This window comes from Danio rerio, chromosome 3 (genome assembly GCF_052040795.2).
Source record: "Danio rerio strain M-AB ecotype USA chromosome 3, GRCz13ab, whole genome shotgun sequence".
Lineage (NCBI taxonomy): Eukaryota > Metazoa > Chordata > Actinopteri > Cypriniformes > Danionidae > Danio > Danio rerio.
Genome location: NC_141023.1, coordinates 29,434,619 through 29,454,775, shown reverse-complemented (window position 1 = coordinate 29,454,775; position 20,157 = coordinate 29,434,619). Strand labels below are relative to the sequence as shown.

Genomic DNA, 20,157 nt, shown 5'->3' with positions numbered 1-20,157 from the left:
TGTAATAAATAATATTCCAACATGGCTCAGAGTTACACAATTCATAGAGCACACACATACACACCAGATAATACACCACAGAATGTTCTATAAGGCTTTTGAATTCACAAACTGCTCAGAACAGCAGTAACACTAAACTGTTCCAGATGAATGATGCTTAAGACTTTATCCGTCCGTCGACACACAAATCCCTGGCACATTCATGGCCACAACCCGGGTGACAAAATACATGACATTTAAATGACACCACTCGGCGCTTCTTCCTATGAATAAGTCCCATATATATATGCAGAGAATTCCAGTAAGATCTTTAAAGCGAAGGTGCAAACACTTATATTGCACAACACAGCTCAGCTTATGCTCAGCGAAGCATTAAGGCTCCACTCTTTAAATAGATAAAAATAGCTTTACAAAAAATACATTCAGTGATTTAAGGTTCACTGTAAAGGTTGCAATGTCAAAATAAAAGTTCCAAAACTGGAACGTTGGGAAGATGTTTTATGGAGGTCATGTTAGTTTTTTTGTGACTTCTTCAAACATCTCGTCTTCTGCATAAGTTGCTTTCTGTTATTTTTGCTTCCAACAACCCAACCCCTCCTCGTATTTAACTCTAAATAGATATAGTTTGACTTAAAAAAAAAAAAACAGAATAAAAGTTGCAATGTCAAAATAAAAGCTTGCAACTGAGAAGACATCATGCGGATGTTTTTGTGACTACATTTCTTGTGCTTTAAGCTATGTCGTGTATTTTGTACGTCCTCACCTTCTTTGTCAATTGCTTATTGTTGTTTTATGTTTATTTACATTAAATGTATTAAATTAGCAGATGCTTTTATCCAAAGCAACTTACAGATAAAAGATAAAAAAGGATAAAAAAAATCCTTTCCGTGATCCACGTATATTCAACTCTCTAAATAGATAATAAAAACTAAAGTCAGTGTACAAGTTGTGATGTCAAAATAAAAGCTGGAAAGTAGCGGGGTCAAGTTTTGTTACTATACTTTTCTTGTCCTTTGGCTACTGTATTTGTTTTTTTACTTGACCATCTTCTAACCATCTATTAACTTTATTGATAGCTAAAAATACCTTGCAAATGCATCTTACATTTTGTACCTACTTCCAGTCAAGTGCTTTTTGTTTTTGTTGTTTGTGAAGTTTTTGCATCTATTCCATCCTATCATTCCCATAAATTAAATAAAAAAAATTGTTTCACTTGAAACACAGTAAGGGGTGTCCAAACTCAGTCCTGGAGGGCAGGACATAGTTTAGCTCCAACTTCCTTCAACACATCTCCTGGAAGTTTCTAGTATACCTAGAAAGAGCTTGATTAGCTAGTTCAGGTATGTTTAATTGGGGTTGGAACTAAAACATGCAGGACAGAGGCCCTCGTGGAACGAGTTTGGACACCCTTAGTGTAAAAGGTTAAATGACAAAATAAAAGTCCTGTAAGTGTAAAGCATTGAAAATGGGTTGTATGCACACAGACTTTTAATTTCAGTCAGCCAGCCCTATGGCTTCCGGTTAATTGTCAGACGCGTTTAAGATCTGATTTCTTTTAAAAAAACAGCGATCTTAACTACCTGGCTGAGATTCGATATATCAGATCAAATAAGAACCACTGTATTAAATTATTTTTCCATGCCATGTTTTTAAAATGTGTAAATTAATTGTACCCCAGTATTTTCAATAAAGTTGCTGTGCTAGCCTTCTGCTAATGACAGCGACTGTGCTAAAACCATCTTTCATCTCTTTTTACGCTTTTACAACTAAATTAATGGTTAAGTCTATTTAATTAAATGTATTGTAATCATATTAAAACATTGATGCTGTAAAAAGAACCTTATGAAATTGAAAAAAGTCACAAAGTTTTCACCAGAAGTTCCTCATTGGCTGGAAAACACTAGCTGTGCATATAGTCCATTGAATGGAGGTTACATCAACGTTCATACTTTTCTTGTCCTTTGACTGCCTCCTCATCCTCTTCAATCATTATCTGTTTCTCCTTTTATTCCTTCCCATCATCCTCATGTATTCGGAGAGTCACAGTGAGGCAGTGCCTTTTTAAACATGGTCAACCTCCATAATCTCTCATTGCTCCTGCTTGATCTTCAGTCTCTCAGACTTGAGTGACCATTGGATAAATGCTTCCTACACTTTGCTCTCCAGGCTTGCCTGAACAAAGCCCAGCCAGCAGAGTCCCATTGAGAGGGGTGCAGTTCCCCCTGTAAGCCGTCCCTCCTTCAAGAGGAACCTGGTCTCCCTGTTCCCCAGGCCCTTCCTCCCCATTTTCTCCATCCTCCCCACCTTCCTCCTCCTCCTCCCAAAGTGAGGTGCTGACGTGCGTGTACTCCTGGTTGTCCTCGCACTCCATCTCCCGATGGTAGAAGTAGCTGAAATTGGACACAATGACGGGAACAGGAAGCGAGATGGTCAGCACACCCGCAATGGCGCACATAGAGCCGACCAGCTTTCCTCCTACAGTCACTGGGTACATATCTCCATACCCCACTGTCGTCATTGAAACCACAGCCCACCAGAAGGCCTCTGGGATGCTGGTGAAGGCCGTCTCTGGGTTGTCCACCTCTGCGAAGTACGCAGCCGAGGAGAATAGGATGACTCCGATGAAAAGAAAGAAGATGAGAAGCGCCAGCTCCCTCAAACTGGCCTTCAGCGTCTGGCCCAGGATTTGCAGGCCTTTAGAGTGGCGAGAGAGCTTGAAGATTCTGAAAACTCTGACCAGACGGATGACCCTTACTATGGCCAGGGACATGGATGGCGTTGCTCCCTTGGACTTGGCCAGCTCGGTGCCGAGCGTGACGAAGTAGGGAATGATGGCGAAGAAGTCTATGATGTTCATCACGTCCTTAAAGAAAACCATCTTATTGGGGGAGCAGGTGAAACGCATGATTAACTCAAATGAGAACCAGCAGATGCACATGGTTTCCACCAGGAAGAAAGGGTCATGGAAGGGAGAGGACATGGAGATGTGTGAGGTGTTGTTTCCGGCAAGATGTGCCTCGTATGCCATTTTCTGGAAAAGAAGGAGAAAAGATGCGGATTAGAATTAGACCCTTTTACACCTGGTATAAAGATATGTTATTGGTCAATATGACTACAGGTGGACAGTGCTAAGTACAAGTGTAAGCAGAGTTTAAAGCCACTTTTGACCATGACCAGAGGATAGTCCAAAAAAAGTTGATCGATTTAAAGTGAATAAATGGCCTACTCCATATTGACTGAACAGGATGTGTTGTGCACTCTTTAGTTTGTCCACAAGGTGACAATACTGAACCAGGCCATTGTTCCACAGCTTTCAAGGAATGAAATACGAACAAAAACATACTATTGAAAACGGCAAAAACTATTTATGTCCATGTGTTGACGAGTGTATATGTGAGAGAATTACAGAACGTCCATACTGTAACTCTGTTCAGAGAAAGCTCTCTGAAATCAAGGTACTCTTACTCTTACATTACGGCCCATAAGATGGGTTCGTTCATTCGATAAATCTTTTTTGCATTGCGCTGACCACTCCAAAATGAACAAGATTTGAATGCATTTTGGGCAGCACAGTGGGTAGCACGATCACCTCACAGCAACCCCGGCTGGGTCAGTTGGCATTTCTGTGTGGACTTTGCATGTTTTCCTCATGTTTGTGTGGGTTTCCACCGGGTGCTCTGGTTTCCCCCACAGTCCAAAGACATGCAGGATAGGTGAATTGGGTAAGCTAAATTGGCCAGAGTGTATGTGTGTGAATGCAAGAATGTATGAGTGTTTCCCAGTGTTAGGTTACCCCTGTGGTCAACCCCTGAGGTGAGCCCTGACCTCTGATTAATAAAGGGAATTATTAAAGGGAATGAATGCATGTTAATAACAGGTAGGACAGTTTTGGTGACCTGACAATATTACCAATCAGAATATGCTAACCACACCAGGTTAGGGTTACTGTTTGGGGTTGGTCAGAACAATATTACAGCCTCAAATCATGCTTTTCTACATATAAATCTACTGCACAATCTGATCGGTAGGATATTTCATCGAGTTTGATTAAGAGGTAGGACAATCGAACAAGGACAAATTGACAGAACACACCAGCTTATTGGGTCACTCGAAATACACTAGGCAGCATATAGGGCTTAGATATAGAAACTGTACTGATGACATTCCAATTGTGTGGTTAAGCACTTTTTTGCATATTTCAAGAATGTACTTTTATTTACTGTATATCTGTGTGCATACCTACCTAAAGGGAAAGTTCTTCCAAAAATGAACATATACTCACTATTTACTCTCCCTCAAGTGGCTTCAAACCTTTATAAGATTCTTTTTTTTCTGCTTGTAACATGGAAGTGAGCCAAATCTGGGGCAATTGTGTCCTCGTTTATAAAAAAAAAATACGTAAATTAACCTATTTTAAAATCATGAAAGTCATGTACTCATATTTTGATCTACAGGGGTTACATTCCGTGCACTCCCGTTTACTTGCACAAAGCAACCAACCGTGCCTAGAAAAAGCGAAATGGGTGCGATGGGTTCCCTTTGAAATAGACTGGACAAAGAGCGATGATCGTGCACCCAAAGTTCTGATGCTTTCAAGAGCTCGAGATTTAAAATACAAATACACACGGTCACTGCTTTCATTTTAATTATTCTTAGAAGAGTTTATTAACAGGCCTAACATTAACCGTGTGCACAGTTTGTTTCACCTGCTTTCTTTTGCTTACAGTTATTTTTGTTAATATGGTTGAACTATCATTTTTTACAGTAACATTGCTTTAATGGGAGATTACTCCCCGTTTATATGTAGTTAACTGGTGATCAGATGACAGATTACTGTGCATCTTTTAGATACATGCCAATCATTGCTTTTTTAATGTAATGTTTTTTTTAAAGAAAAGTTTTGTTGAATAAAAAGTGAACCTATAAAGCTATATTTTCCTTGTTTTTACACATTAAAAAAAATTGTGGCTAAGAAATACTTATTTGGTGTGGTCAGAGATAAATTTGGTAAATCCTTATTTTTGCGCCCTGAAAAGTCGTGAAATAAAAACTGATTGCATTGTGACACAGTCCATTTGCTCATGCACACTGAGCAAGCTAATACACAACACACACAAGAAGTTAAACAAATGAGAATGCATGTGAACACAACACAATATCTAAATCAAGTAATTTAGCATGTCAAAGTCAAATTTAAGCAAAATATATTTTCCCAACAAGAAAAGTGTGGCTAGTAAAAATGGCGAGTGGCTAGTAATGTTGGAAATCTACTAGCCACAGTTGCTGGTGAGCAAAAAAAGTTGATGTCAAGCCCTGGTTACATTGTACAGTATGTTCAAAAACTGCTAATTTGTTCTTTAATCAGACTACATTGTCACTGTGTATGTTTCACATTGATTCTACACAGGAGAATTATTTTTTACTGAATCATTGTTAAAAACTAGCACGACACGGTGTAGCAATGGGTAGCACTGTCCCATCACAGCAAGAAGTCGCTAGTTTGAGCCCCGGCTGGGTTAGTTTACATTTTTGTGTGGAGTTTGTATGTTCTTCCTGTGTTGGTGTGGGTGTTCCTCCAGGTGCTCCGGTTTTCCCCTCAGTCCTAAGACATGCACTATAGGTGAATTGAATAAGCTAAATTGGCCGTAGTGTATGTGTGGGTGTGAATGCAAGAGTGTATGGGTGTTTCCCAGTGCTGGGTTGCAACTGGAAGGGCATCCGCTGCGTAAAACATATGCTGGATAGGTTGGCTGTTCATTCCGCTGTGGGAACTCCAGATTATTAAAGCCGAAAAGACAATGAATGAATGTTAAAAGCTAATGATTTCATTGACTTCTTTATATACTGTAGGTTACAGCATCCAGGAGAAACACGAGTGCCATTTTGATGAACAGTCCAACACACTTGCCCCTCTTCAATGCATACAAACAGCATCAGCTCAGGTGAGTTTGCATCTGTGTATAACTCATGTGGCAGTCAGCTTGAATTAAGTGTAATATTGCACAGACACATTGCATCATGTCATAATTTAATCAAAATCCCCAGAAGCACCAGGGAAATCTCACCTGGATTCTTTACTGAAGAGAAACGTCACTTATCTTGAATGATCTGGTTTTGGATCAGCTATTCCGTTCATAAAACAGCTTAATAGTAAGCTAATTTTACACTGCAGCTGAGACCAAAGATCCTTTGACTAACGAGTGCCTGACTGAAACTATTTGGTTGCTCATTTAACACCTACTTCATGAGTGAAGACGAATGTCCCATTCTGCTCTAGGGTCACGGTACATGAACTTTTACTTAAAGGTCATCATTTGTGCTCTTTATCACTCAGTCTCCATAAAGAAATGACTCAATCTAATGTGAACACAAGGGCAAACCACATTAGCATGTGAGTAAAAGGTAACCAGAGTCCAACAAGTCTCCACACACATGTATGACCTTACTTCAATTTCCAGTGGAGCACAAAGCCCAGCGTTTGTGTTTGCCTGGAAAAAAGATTTTAAAAGCGCAAGACAGGAGATTAGATGTAGTGAAATGTGAGATGAGTATGTGTGTGTGCCTGGAATTCATCCCGTTGTGGGGACCAAATGTCCAACATAGGCTCATTCTGAAAACGTTGCCCTACAGTATATACATTTCTAGAGATCGCGATTTATATAGCCAGAGCTACATATGGTTGCATTTCATCTTTAAAACGAAGCATATAGGTGGTATGATGTCATTACTTTTCTTGCTTACCAGCTGACTTTCCCGCTGTTACCAGTTTGTCCGGTAGCTTGACACGTATGTTGGTGGACTTGAGACGCAAGTTTTAGAAAGCAGGTGTGACAAACAAAAGCCAAAAACTAAAATATATAAGTAAGTAACAAGGTGAGAATGTGGTAAAATCTGAAAACTTGGTTAAAATCAGGCTGCCATAACGGCTTGTTTTTTCTGGATTGCTTTTGAAAACACTGCGGTTGGATTTAGGGAAGTGGGTGGGTGGGTCAATCAGTGCTATTTAACGCACTATTGGTTGGGTTTAGGGAAGGGGGTGGGTGGGGTACTCAGTGGACAGTGACCTCTGATGAATTTATGCGAGAACAGCAGGCGCAAATAGCACTCGCCAGAGAAATTTGACATCAGATAAAGCGTACACAGCGGACTCTGGTGGATTCGCGAAAACAACAATTGCAAAAAACGTAGCTCCTGGGACATATTTTGCTCTCTCCAGAAATGTATATAGCGGTACGTAATCAGAATGAGCCTGGGTTATAAATGTCCTCACAAGTAAAGCAATACTAGTACTTTGTGACCTTGTAGGAAAAATTGTCATGACATAAGGAAATTGTCTAATAAATCATACAGAATAAAATGTAAAACTACTGAATGTTTCCTATAGAATATTACAGAATGTTTTGTAAAGGGTTGAGTTTAGGAGTAGAGGGAAAGAATATTTCGTGTGTACAATCTACAATCTAAAACATCCTAACATCCATAGGGAGTCCCCATAAAACATGAAAAAGAACGTGAATTTGTATAATGACATGGGCATGACATAAATGTTGTTTATGAGGACATGTCTTGTGTTCTCGTTATTACAAACCCTTAAAATCATACTTAACAAGGTTTTTTGATATTCAAACTTTGGGTGTCATGTTAGGGTTGGGTTTAGAGGTAGTGTAAGGCCATATTCTGTATAAAATGCATTACGCCTATGGAGAGTCCTTGCAAACCATAAATACAAGTGTGTGTGTGTGTGTGTGTGTGTGTGTGTGTGTGTGTGTGTGTGTGTGTGTGTGTGTGTGTGTGTGTGTGTGTGTGTGTGTGTGTGTGTGTGTGTGTGTGTGTGTGTGTGTGTGTGATCCCGTTTGGCAAGCTGCAAAGTGTTCCCTATCACAGTGCTTATTTTGATTTTGCTAAAGTCATCACAAGTTGTTGTGGAAGTGTGTGTTTCCATTCCTATTTCAGCGTTGGAGCGGGTCTGTTTATTAATGTGAGCTTCTGTATCTGTGTTAATGTGCTCTGAAGGGTTGTCCTTACTCTAAAAATAACGCCTTAGATCTCTAAGGTGAAACTTGAGAATGTAACCCTCCGCAATCTCTCTCTCACCCGGCTTTAGTTTACTTGTCGTTAACCGTCTGATCCATGCAGAATTACTGAGCTGCTTTGGCAGCGTGTGGGGATTGCAGGCTTGTGCCGAGGCAGTTGGATTGCTGCTGGGAAACTAATTTGATACTCTTTACTAACTTTCCCTCCTTGCTCCCGTCCCAACTCGCTTCTCTCTCTCTATTTTCCCTCAGTCGATGAAGCCCAGACTCTCTTTCATACTGTCACCTGTCATCTTGTCATTTTTCATCTCCTTTGGCTTTTTTTTCTGCCCTGCATCTCTCCATGGGCGCGTCACTTGACTGTTCTCCAACCCCCCCATGAGTCTCTGCTCCTGATCAGTGTATCAGATTTAACGACACTTCTAAAATAATCTCAGCAATAACCCTACACTCTCTCCTGTACCTCTTTTTTATGTGACTTCTCACACTTTAAACTTACACCGTTATTATGTGTGAGTTCAAATGTGGTTTATCATACATTATAATAGGTCATCTACAGTTGAAGTCAGAATTATTAGCCCCCCTGAATTATTAGCGCCCCTGTTTATTTTTCCCCCGGTTTCTGTTTAACGCAGGGGAGATTGTTTCAACAAATTTCTAAACATAATAGCTTTAATAACTCATTTCTAATAACTGATTTATTTTATCTTTTCCATGATGACAGTAAATAATATTTGACTAGATATTTTCAAGACACTTCTATACAGCTTAAAGGGACATTTAAAGGCTTAACTAGGTTAATTAGGTTAACTAGGCAGGTTAGGGTTATTAGGCAGGTTATTGTATAACAATGGTTTTTTCTGTAGACTATGGGGAAAAAATTAGCTTAAAGGGCCTAATAATTTTGTCCCAAAAACAGTTTTTAAAAAAATAAAAACTGCCTGTATTCTAGCCTTAATAAAACAAATAAGGCTTTCTCCTGAAGAAATAATATTATCAGACATACTGTGACAATTTCCTTGCTCTGTTAAACATCATTTGGAAAATATTTTAAATGAAAAAAAATTCAACTGGTGGCTTATAATACTGACTTCAACTGTGTAACAAACATTGTGTTTGGATAAGTTTGCGAAATTCTCAGGATATAACATGAACACTAAGTGTGGTTTCCCATTACTCAGTGTGGCAACAAAGTAACATCAACCTTTACAAATATAAACAATAATGTTTGCTCACTGGGTCACAAATGTTACAAGATTGTGAGTTCCCTCAGTGTTTCCTGTAATGCTGCATTATTACCAAATACTGGATTAAATCTTATGGCAGCCAAAACTATTTGGACATTATTATAAGTTAGAAAGCTTTCAATGCTCAATATGATGTGATAACAAACTCTAAAATTGGTTACTCTATGCTGTTTTTAAGCACAGAATCTAACACATATAATCTTTTTAAAGGGCACCTATGATTAAATTAATCTTTTGGTAGCAGTTTGGACAGGACCGTGTGTGGGTATAGTGTGTCCACAGTTATATTGGGGTGATATAATAACAAGAAGTCTCTTTTTTTAAACTTTCTGACTTTTAAATAGGATCCAAATCCCTCCCATTATAAGGCCGACCACAACGTTATGTAGAAGTGTGGTTTCCCGCCTACGAATTGATTCACAGCCGTTTATCAACATGTCTCCATAGTAACGCATATAATCATATCAACAAGACAGGACATGTGCAAACCAACTGGGATTACAAGATCTGTTCAGCTCGCTGTGATCATCAATCATCTTCAAATATGATCAAGAAAGAGTTTTACAAGTTTAAAACGTTTGTAAAACGTGTCAGTACAATTATAAAAGATGCTTCAATCCTGGTTTTTGGATGTTAAATCAGGTTTATTTTGTACATTAACATAACGGATATCCATACAGCAGTGGATATTAATGTGTATCCGGTCATATTTGCCATGGCAGTGCGCTGAACTTTGTAATGACATTGTGTGTGACTCATCATTCTCATTAGCCCCTTTCACACATACACACCTTTCCGGAAAATTACCGGCAATTTTCCGGAAAGGTGTGTATGTGTGAAAAGGCTCTTTTTGAAAATACCGGTAAATACGTTCTGGCTATTTTCCGGAAAGAGAAGTTGTAACATTACCGGTAATTTCCCGGAATGCTCCGCTGTGTGAACGCAAGAGGAAGATTGCCGGAACAAGCGTGTGCACGTCTAGAACGTGCTGACGTGAGACGTCTGCTTTAGCCAATCACAACAGTCAGACGCATTCACGTCCACGCGGTTTATGAGAATAAAAGCCTTTGAATATTTTTTCAGACACATTTAGCTGCTAGAAGCTAGTCGGATAACGTTTATATGTTCATCTTAATGCCAACTGTGTAATTAATTATCGATAAGATGCTTATGATAAGCCGTTGTTTGTTTACCTTCAAGCTTTGCGTGTGCCCATAAACAGTCTATGAGAGCCAGCACACAAACATATCATGTACATCTCAACGTGCGAAAATGTTTTTCTATATGTTTTCATCGAAGTTGTCCACAAAACTGATCCATCCACAGAGTTTGTGATGTAGTCAAATGTTTACAAATACAAGCGCAGCCGTTTAGAGCTCATTTCTGGTTAATGATGTCAGAATTACCGGAATTTTGGAATGGATGTGTGAATACTCTTTTCCGGAAAAATTCTGTAACGTTCTCGCCTGTGTGAACAGCACTTTTTTTAATTTACGGGTAAAGCCATTCCAGAAATTTTCAATATATTTACCGGTATCACTGTGTGAAAGGGGCTATTGACTCATTAACTCCATAACAAAAACATCAAATAACAATTCATAAAGTTCTTACTGTAGTATTTCTCATAAACATTACGTGAGATCTGCACCCTTTGTGTCTGTCACTGTGCTGTTTATCTGATGCAGCCGAGGCAAAGATTGAGGCACACTCTGACAGACACCTGGGAACGGTGGGCTGGGAGAACTAGCATTAAAGGCACAGGCAACAAAAACAGCTTTATTCTGTTAAATAAATTCCAATATTCCGAAAGGTATAATAAATAATCTGATGGGTGTTTTGAGCTGAAACTTTTCAGAAACATTCTGGAGACACAAAAGACTTCTCTTAAATCTTGAAGCAGGGGTAAAATAGGTGCCCTTTAAATGATAGTTGTCCCAAAAAATGTCATTGTTTTACATCATTTGGGTTTTTATCTTCTGATTAACAATGAATATTTTAATATTTTTTTCAAAATGCTAGCACCCACTGACTTCCATAGTAATTTTTTTGCCTTATTATAGAAGTTGATGCGTGCCAACAACCTGCATTTTTCAAAATATCTCCGCTTGTGTTCAACAGCAGAAAGATACTCAGAAAGGTTAAAAATTGCATGAGGGAGAATAAATGCTGAGGTTTGTTTCGCCATTTTCAGTAGTATGTTTTTTTTCTTAATCCATCCAATTCCATTTCCTTTACGTATGTGTTGTCATCTTGTGAATAAGCCTAGTAGTGCCAAAAAAAATTAACTATTCAAAATTCTTACATGAGATTTGTGAAACATTGTTTCCATGGCATCAAAAATTACTGTGTGCACATTTTATGCGCATACTGTTCTGAAAATGCAGTTTATGTCCTGTGCACTGAACATGGACTGATGTGAACATTTAAAAACAATGGCTCAATGGTGTCCATTGTATGACCAAATGAAGTAGTTCATACGGTGCTTATTATAAGTATTCTGAATTCTACCTTTTATTCTTTTCAAAGTTGTGATTTCTATATTCTATATAGTAGGGAACTGTGTGATTTCAGACACAGTCATGTTCTACATGTTTAAATGTGTTATGAAAAAGTACAGTATGACAAGGTACATGCTCACTTTAATAGCGTTATGGACAGTGTTGAGGGCAAACGCATTACAAGTAACGATTGTTATACTTAATAATATTACATTTCTAAGTAACGAGTAAAGTAACACATTACTTCAAAAAATTATGTTTAAGATTAACAACCTTATGAATTCCAACAGGAGCAATTAAATTAGAGCAGTAGCATTTCATGATACAACAAACACATAAAGAGACAAATCACTTATAAATAAGTGATATTAAAAATAATATTAAATATGATTATTATTATTATTTTAATATTATAATAAACAATATTAAACACAAATAATATTTTTAAAAGCACAATCCAGCATCCTTCATAATAATTCATAAATAGTACAATAGTAAAAAAAAAAAACAAAGGGCAACAACAGAACAAAAAAGATGGGAATCATCTCCTATCACACTGAGTTTTGCTTAGCATTTGTTGTTCATGTAACTCTGCTAGACTCCACAGAGGCAAACCAATAATCTTGGACCAAGTCTCGACTAAGTTTTAAGATGATTTTTGAAAGTGAAACAAAAAAGATGTATATATATACTTTTGAAAAATGTAATATGAATTACTTTTTATTTTAACTAATTAACTATTTTAAAAATAAACTGCTGAAGTAAAATGAATGTAGTCACATTTAATCACGCACTTAATGAGCGAATGCAGGAGCGGGAACAGACCCTTACATTTCTGTGATTCAAGTATTATTTTAAAAGCATTAAAAAGAATAGGAAAGAGGATTGTCTCAATGGATAGTGATTTTACTAAACTAATAAGACAAATGTACAAAAGTAGCACCCACATTGCTTTGCACTTTTATGAATCTGTATATACGGCATCTATAGCTCAGTGGTCAGGAAGTTTACAAAAATAACATTATTGGAAGGTAAATCAAGGTGTACGTTATATAGGTGGTAATTTACTGCAGAGCTTCTTTATTTAAGAAATAAGGGGGGGAAATGCAAGTTCTGACAGAAGTCCTGCCTCAGCTATTACAAAAAGTAATGCAAAAGTAAAGTTACAGTAATGTAACGCATTACTTACTGTAAAAGATAACCAAGTAACACAACTAGTTAATTTTTGGGGAGTAGCTCAATATTGTCATACAATACTTTCAAAAGTAACTTTCCACAACACAAGTATTATGGATGGTAAATACACTTTATTAATCACTGTTTATTGCCAAAGCGTGAACAGCTTGTAATGAAAAAAATGCCTTTCCATTGCCTGTGGACTGAAATCGTGTAAAGAATCTGGCCTTTTATTTGCTGGGAAAATCAAAAAGGATGTTTACACAAGCTCCTGCTCTCTTCTATGACACATGAAACGAATGATTGCATAATGTTCAGGATAATGCTAATAAATTTCTCTGACCTCATCTGTTGACTGATGCCAGTGAATTGCAGAGTGTGTGCAAATATGTCCATAGAGTGTATGCTTTCTTTATTGCTGTTTTCTCATTGCTGTTTCTCTATTTCTCAGTGCTCTCAGCATTGTGAATGGCAGCTGGATGTTCATGATCAGTATATTGCTGTAAAGGTATTTCAATTCCTTTTTTAATATTAACTAAAGAATGAAAAACAATGTCAGTATGATTGTATTGGTGTATCGAATAACCTTCAGTGTAAGTGATAAGTTGCTCGATGATTAGCACTGTCACAGCAAGAAGGTCACTGGTTCGAGTTCCGACTGGGCCCTGTGTTCGCGTGGGTTTCCTTCGGGTGAGCCGATTAATTAGATTAGCTAAATTGACTGTAGTGCATAAGAGCGTGTTTCCCACTACTGGGTTGCAGCTGGAAGGGCATCGTCTGCATAAAACATATGCTAGAATAGTTGGTGGTTTATTTTGCTGTGGCAACCCCTGATAAATAACGCACTATGCCGAAGGAAAATGAATCAATCAATCAAATCAAACTATCCATGTGTAAACACACCCTAAAACAAAATGTCGTGAAACCACTAATAGACAAGGGAAACAAGTTTCTATTTTCTGGTGTTTAAATCTATCTCTTTTGTTCACTTTTTCACAAATTAAACAGACTTCACCTCTGTTGTCACTCATTTCTTTCTATTTAAGGAATAGTCTATTGTTGCACCATTGTTAGACGTGTAGTAGGTTTTCATAGAGAGACAAATTTTTGTCATGTTTTAACCAAGACGTCTATGTTAAGATGACTAAACACCTTTTTTAACAATGCTTACATGGGCAGCCTATAGGCCTTTTTTTATCAGGCATGTTCATTACATGCGGACAGTCGTGCCAGTTTCATTCTGGTGGCTGAAATCATGTTCCTGTATGTTGATTTGCATAAAATAAAACGATTAACAGCACATGAACAATTTTGCACATGAAATAAAACATTAAACATTCAGCAATTAATTTCACCAAAAAATAGCTGCTCTATGAAGAAAATATAATGAGACTTTATTCAGTTGCAGATTTTTTTGTGTGGATGTGGGAGAGAGATCAGAATCTTTGGTTTCTGCTCTGATAGCTGCCAAAGTTAATGGTTGAGGGTTAACGGTAGAATCATGGCTCGTTTGCTTTTTACATTTTTTCCCCTTCAAACCAAACTTACGATCATAGATGCCAACATTTAAATCCTGTGAAGCCAAAAATGCTTCAGTAACACATCCTGAAATGAGTACAGTCAGGTGGTCTTTTATTGCTGTTTGAACACATTTGACCACATGAGAACCTAAACCACATAAGCAGATACGTCAATCAAATGTGTTGGCAACTAACTACCTTTAGAAGGTGTCTAAAGTGGACATAGTTAAACCTTTTTAGACCACATTATATATAGTGTTGCCAATGAGATAGCCCACACCAAAAATCATTTACACTACCTCATGTGGTTTTAAACCTTTATGACTTTTTGAACACAAATAAAGATTTATTTTTTAGTTGCTGGCAGGGGCAGCATGGTGGCTCAGTGGTTAGCACTGTCACCTCACAGCAAAAAGGTCACTCGCTCGAGTCCTGGGGAGCATTTCTGTGTGGAGTTTGCATGCTCTCACAGTGTTCACGTGAGTTTGCTCCAGGTGCTCCGGTTTCCCCCACAACCCAAAGACAAGTGCTATAGGTAAACTAAGTAAACAAACTTTACTTAGTGGGTGTGGGTGTGTGTGTGAATGTGAGAGTGGATGGGCTTCTTTGTGGCTGGAAGGGCATCCGCTGTGTAAAACAAATGCTGGAATAGTTGGCAGTTCATTCTGCTGTGGCAACCCCTGATAATTAAGGGACTAAATCGAAAGAAAATGAATGAATTTGAAAGAGTTGAATGAGTTACTGGCACCCATTGACACAGTAGGAAAAAATTATTGTGGTGGAAGTCAATGGGTGCCAGATACCTGCGATTTTCAAAATATTTTCTTTTGTGTTCAACAGAAGAAAGAAATTCACATTTTTGAACAAGTGAAGGGTGAGGTAATGATGGCAGATTTTTCATTTTAACAAGACATCCTGTAGAATGTTGGTAAAAAGCAGCCATCGACATCTGTAGTTTGAACAAAAGTACTTTAGAAGTGTGTCAATTTTAAGGAAACCTTAATTTTGATGTGAACTATCCCTTTAACTCCAGGTGTAAATGGGGCCTAAAAGAGACCATCAGACTGTTACCTGCTAGTATTTCTATTTTGCCACTGTCCTGCTACTGTGCGCTGTAAAAAAATGCTGGGTTCCAAATAATTCCTTCATGTTGTCCCAACACAAACCGATTAAGTTCTATGTTAAGCTGCTTTGACACAATCTACATTGTAAAAGCGCTATATAAATAAACAAGAATTGAATTGAATTGAAGTTAACTTAACTGTTTTTACAAGTTTAAGTAGATTGAACATAAAACAATTAAGTTGTCCCCTATATAAACTCAAGAATTGTGTGGTTTCAGCTCATTTTACATAAGTAGTTTTAACAAGCAGCAAAAACACATTTTTGAGTGCACCAAATATTATAAGCTTCAATCAAACACTGACCTCTCTCTGCTCCTTCTCCACTCTGAAATCAGGCAGTGTCTCCAAACAGAAGATGAGGATGGAGACCACGATGACCATCACACTGATGATGGCGATGATGCGGGCACCTCCAGAAGACTCTGGGTGTTCAAAGAGCATCCAAATTTTGCGCTGGAACTCACTTTCTGGTAGGGGCCTGGGCTCCTCCTTGGGGAAGCCCTCGTCCTCTTTGAAGCGGGCCATGATATCCTCTCCCAGCTCATAAAAGCGCAGTTCGTCCATGAAGACGTCTAGCGGCACATTGGCAGGTCGTCGTAACCGACCTCCAGATTGGTAGAAGTACAGGATGGCATCAAAGCAGAATCGGTTTCGGTCCAGAAAGATCTCGTTGCGCAGTGGGTCAAAGTAGCGCAGACGTCTTCGAGGGTCTCCAAGCAGAGAGTCGGGGAACTGGGCAAGGGTTCGAATCTGTGTCTCATAGCGCATGCCTGATACGTTGATGGCCAGTCGCTCAGACAGCGCCCAGCCTCCTCTCCAAGTGGAGCCAGACCTGCGGTTCTCTCTTTTCTTCTCGCCCTTCTCTTTGTCCCCCTTTTCGGCCTTGTTGCGCTGGTCCTTGAGCTTCTTGTCACTCTCGCTCACCTCTTCCTCTGTTTGCGTCTTGTCCTCCATTTTACTGTTCGATTCTTCTTCTCCTTCTCCTTTGTCCATCTCTTCTTCTTTGCTCTTCCCTCAGCCTGTAACATTTAAACAGAAACTATTAGTTTAGCTATAAGCGTTAAGACTTTTACAGATAGAAGCAAAACAGATGATAAAATTGACAATAAGCTGCCAGGACAATGTACAGTATTTTTATAGACACTGTAAATTTTTTAAGCCAGTACACCAAAAATACATAATACTTATTTCCTTTAGCTTTTTCTTATTCACTCAACTTTTGAAAATCAATTGAAAAATCAATTATTGGTCAATTGAAAAAACAAAAAAAACAAAAACAAAACATTTATCAGACACAGAATTAGAAACAGGACAGGAGGTAAAACAACAATAACGGTAAACAAGACAGGGATCAAAACATGGCAGGACAAACAGGGAAACCCACTTTGTAATGCTTCAGAGGGAAAAGCAAGACTCAGCAAAGGGTCTGTGTGAAGGAGGCGTCTTTATAGTTCTAGTAATCAGTCCGTCATGAGCTTCCAGCTGTGTTCCTCCATTTGAATTATAGTTTGAACATTTGATTTGTCATTTAACTATTGCAGGATTTTACAGGAGTTGTCAAAACATTTGATTTCTCATTTGAGATTGCATTTTGATTTATTATTTGAGCATTTGAGTGTTTGATTTATCTTTTGGGTAGTTGTCTTGAAAGTTCGATTTATTAATTGATCTTTTTTTGGCATTAGAATTTTCTTTTTAATTTTGTGCGGAAAAAACATCCATACATATACATAACAGTTAGATACAAATTAACAGTCCTACATAAGCTAAGAGTTTCTTTTTGTAGAATGAACTAGGTACATTAAATGTGATAGAGTTCACATTAAAAGTCTTTCTGCAGCTGTGATTAAACTCAAGCCAAAGTAACTTGTTAGCAGAAGCTTTTTTTGGGTGAACTTGCAGACTTTTGCTCACAAAACGATTCTTTTTAACATAATGAAGAAAATGTTGATGTAAACGTGTTAAATGTAGTTGCATAGACATTTGTACTGATTTTTTTTCCAAACCAACAAAAAAAACAAAGGCATTTAAACTTTTTTTAAATTGTAAACTCTTTCATATAATTGAGTAAATCGTGGAATTATATGAAAAATTTGAAGGAAGTACCAATTCCTATTATTAATACTGACTTATTACTTGCTTATTTTTAAGATATTGGCTGTTTATAAGTACTTAGACTATTTTAATGTGGTGATGTCATTTGCCCATGAACATTTCCTGCTTGTTGAACTATTTCATAACTATAACAAGAGGCAATTCAATCATAACGTAACGTTAAAAAACTACTAAATTTATGAATATGTTGACCTTTTTGAATTCTCGGAAGCTATGAAAATGAAAGAAAAAAGCAAAATAGAAAATTCATCAGGATCGTTGTTAATGTTTACACTTGACCAGTATTGCCGAAAAATGGTCTATTAAGTATGCTCTTATTCTACATTCCTAATCCTAACTTAGTAAGAATTAATAACCTGCAATGTACTACTTTATTGAGCTAGTTACAGAAGAATTCTATTAAATTAAAAAATAATATAATATTGAATTAAAATGATTGGATTTAGATCTTAAGTGTCATTTAAATTGTATCCTACCCAAAAAAAATTATTGAAAAATAAATTAGATTATTAATGGATGTGACAACTTCCGACAAACGACAAGACTTCTGTATATGTATTATGCAGTCCTGTTCCAATAATGTAACTAAAGATGCTGTCCATCCCTAAATTATTTTCAAGAAACATCACCTGTCACCCTATGAAATCATACACATATATTTCATGTAGCCTGTTGACTCGTGGAGACAGATCCATTACTTCAACCCTCGCCTCGAGAATAACAGGAAAACAAACTAAAAATTCCCACTAAAACACAAGATTCAAGATTGTGTTATTAAATCAAACATTCTCTGTTGAACCGCATGAAACAGATCTTAAATGGCTGGTTCACCGAAAAGGAAAATGTGCTCGCCCCTTAAATGGTTCAAAACATTGATAAGTTTTCTTTTTTTTATGAACACAAAATATATTTCTAAGAATGTTGGAACTGACAGCAATTGACTTTCATAGTAAGGCGAATACTATGGAAGTCAGAGACTACAGTTTTCCAGCATTCTTTAAAATATCTCCTTTTGTGGAGAAAGAAACTTTAACATGTTTGGAACAAGTATGGAGGGTGTGAAAATAATGATTTGCATTTGTAACTTGTAAATGTATTTGAAGATTAATTGGATTTATTACGTTTCTTTAAGGTAAATGGTTGCAAACAATTTCTGTGGGCTGCATTTAATTATTCATTCCATATAAAATGTTTGGCACCACTTACTTAAAAAAAAAATGTGTAAATCATATGAATCATTTCTTTCAGTGTACAAAGCTCAGAAAAGTTTCTGAAAAGTCACTCTGTTGGTCCCTTGACTTACCCTCTGCCACTTATGACTGTAGCTCCAGAGTAGTTAGCCAACACTCTCCGTGTTTCTTCTCTACCTACACCGCACATGAGCTGTCCGTCTACTGTCCCGCTCCACTCTCTGAGCCCAGGAGGTGTTTTCTCCTGTAAACTCTGTCCTCCTCCCTCTGATACTTCGAGCTGTTTGTAGGTCAGTTTCTCCAGTGCGTGTCACAGTGGTGCTGGGAATGCTGTCATGCTGTAATTCAATCCAGAGCCCCTCGTCCCCTCATCAGCTCACTCCCCCAAACATCCTAACACCAGCACCCCTCGCCACTCACTCTCGTTTCAGCACTTGCATATGCTGCTTTTTACTTCACGTGACTGGATCTGCAACATGTTCTTTTCCGCAGCCTGTTTCACAAAAAACATGAAGACAATATTGTCAGTTTAATCTGCTTATCACTGATATTGTGTGGGAGTTTTGCATTTAGAATCTGACAAAGTTGTTTATACAGTTTTATAAATCTAAGAAAAGATTTAAACTAACTAAAAATTACTTCAAACTAAGATCATCATGTAATGTATTAACACCATGGGTGAAGAAAATTATTAATGGGTGAAATTAGGTTTGAATGTGACCATGTTATTTACTACACCTTTTTTGATTTATTGAAATTTTTATTTTAAGATATTTAAAATTAGACATGAAACACAACAACAAATACTGTTAAAACCCTCTAAACAATGATAAATGTCTCTAAAAGGGTTAAGGTTCTTCATGGAACCACTGATGCCAATATAGAACCTATATTTTAAGAGCATCTTCTGTCCATAGCACAGGTGTTAAACTTAGTTTCTTGAGGGCCACAGTTTAGCTTTAATCCTAATTAAACACACATGATTAAACCAACTGAGTCCTTCGGGCTTGTTTGAAACCTCCAGGTAAACTGAGCGTGACACCCTTGGTCAAAATAGAGGAATTTAAATGTAGTATTTAATTGTATGAATTTTACAATAACATTTGTCTAATGATAATAACCACTATTAGTCCCATTGTGTAACATAATAAAATTTTATATTTAGATATATTTTATATATTTATATTTAATTTGTTTAATTAATTATATATTTTTTTATTGGCAATATTTATGAAATCCACATATTTATGTCTA

General features: G+C 37.4%; 2 protein-coding genes and 1 long non-coding RNA gene across 3 annotated transcripts in view; 1 reads left to right on the top strand and 2 right to left on the bottom strand.

Moving 5' to 3' along the window:
- slc1a9 (solute carrier family 1 member 9) overlaps positions 1 to 17,464 on the top strand; it is an 84,896-nt gene extending 67,432 nt beyond the window's left edge. The window contains exons 10-12 of the transcript XR_015479399.1: positions 5,851 to 5,942; positions 13,406 to 13,462; positions 15,934 to 17,464. The gene's annotated coding sequence lies outside the window, so the exon portion shown is untranslated. The remainder of the gene's footprint in view (positions 1 to 5,850; positions 5,943 to 13,405; positions 13,463 to 15,933) is intronic.
- kcna7 (potassium voltage-gated channel, shaker-related subfamily, member 7) lies at positions 69 to 19,189 on the bottom strand. The gene is made up of 3 exons (XM_087244629.1): positions 19,017 to 19,189; positions 15,902 to 16,617; positions 69 to 3,031 (listed from the first exon to the last, which is right to left on the bottom strand). Exons 2-3 carry the CDS (start codon positions 16,589 to 16,591, stop codon positions 2,117 to 2,119), a joined length of 1,605 nt encoding a protein of 534 aa, XP_087100755.1. The 5' UTR covers positions 16,592 to 16,617; positions 19,017 to 19,189; the 3' UTR covers positions 69 to 2,116.
- Positions 4,730 to 8,324, bottom strand: LOC147845646 (uncharacterized). Its single transcript, XR_015480955.1, has 2 exons — positions 5,798 to 8,324; positions 4,730 to 5,706 (listed from the first exon to the last, which is right to left on the bottom strand). It is a non-coding gene; the product is annotated as an uncharacterized LOC147845646 (long non-coding RNA).
- Positions 19,190 to 20,157: the final 968 nt, after the last annotated feature.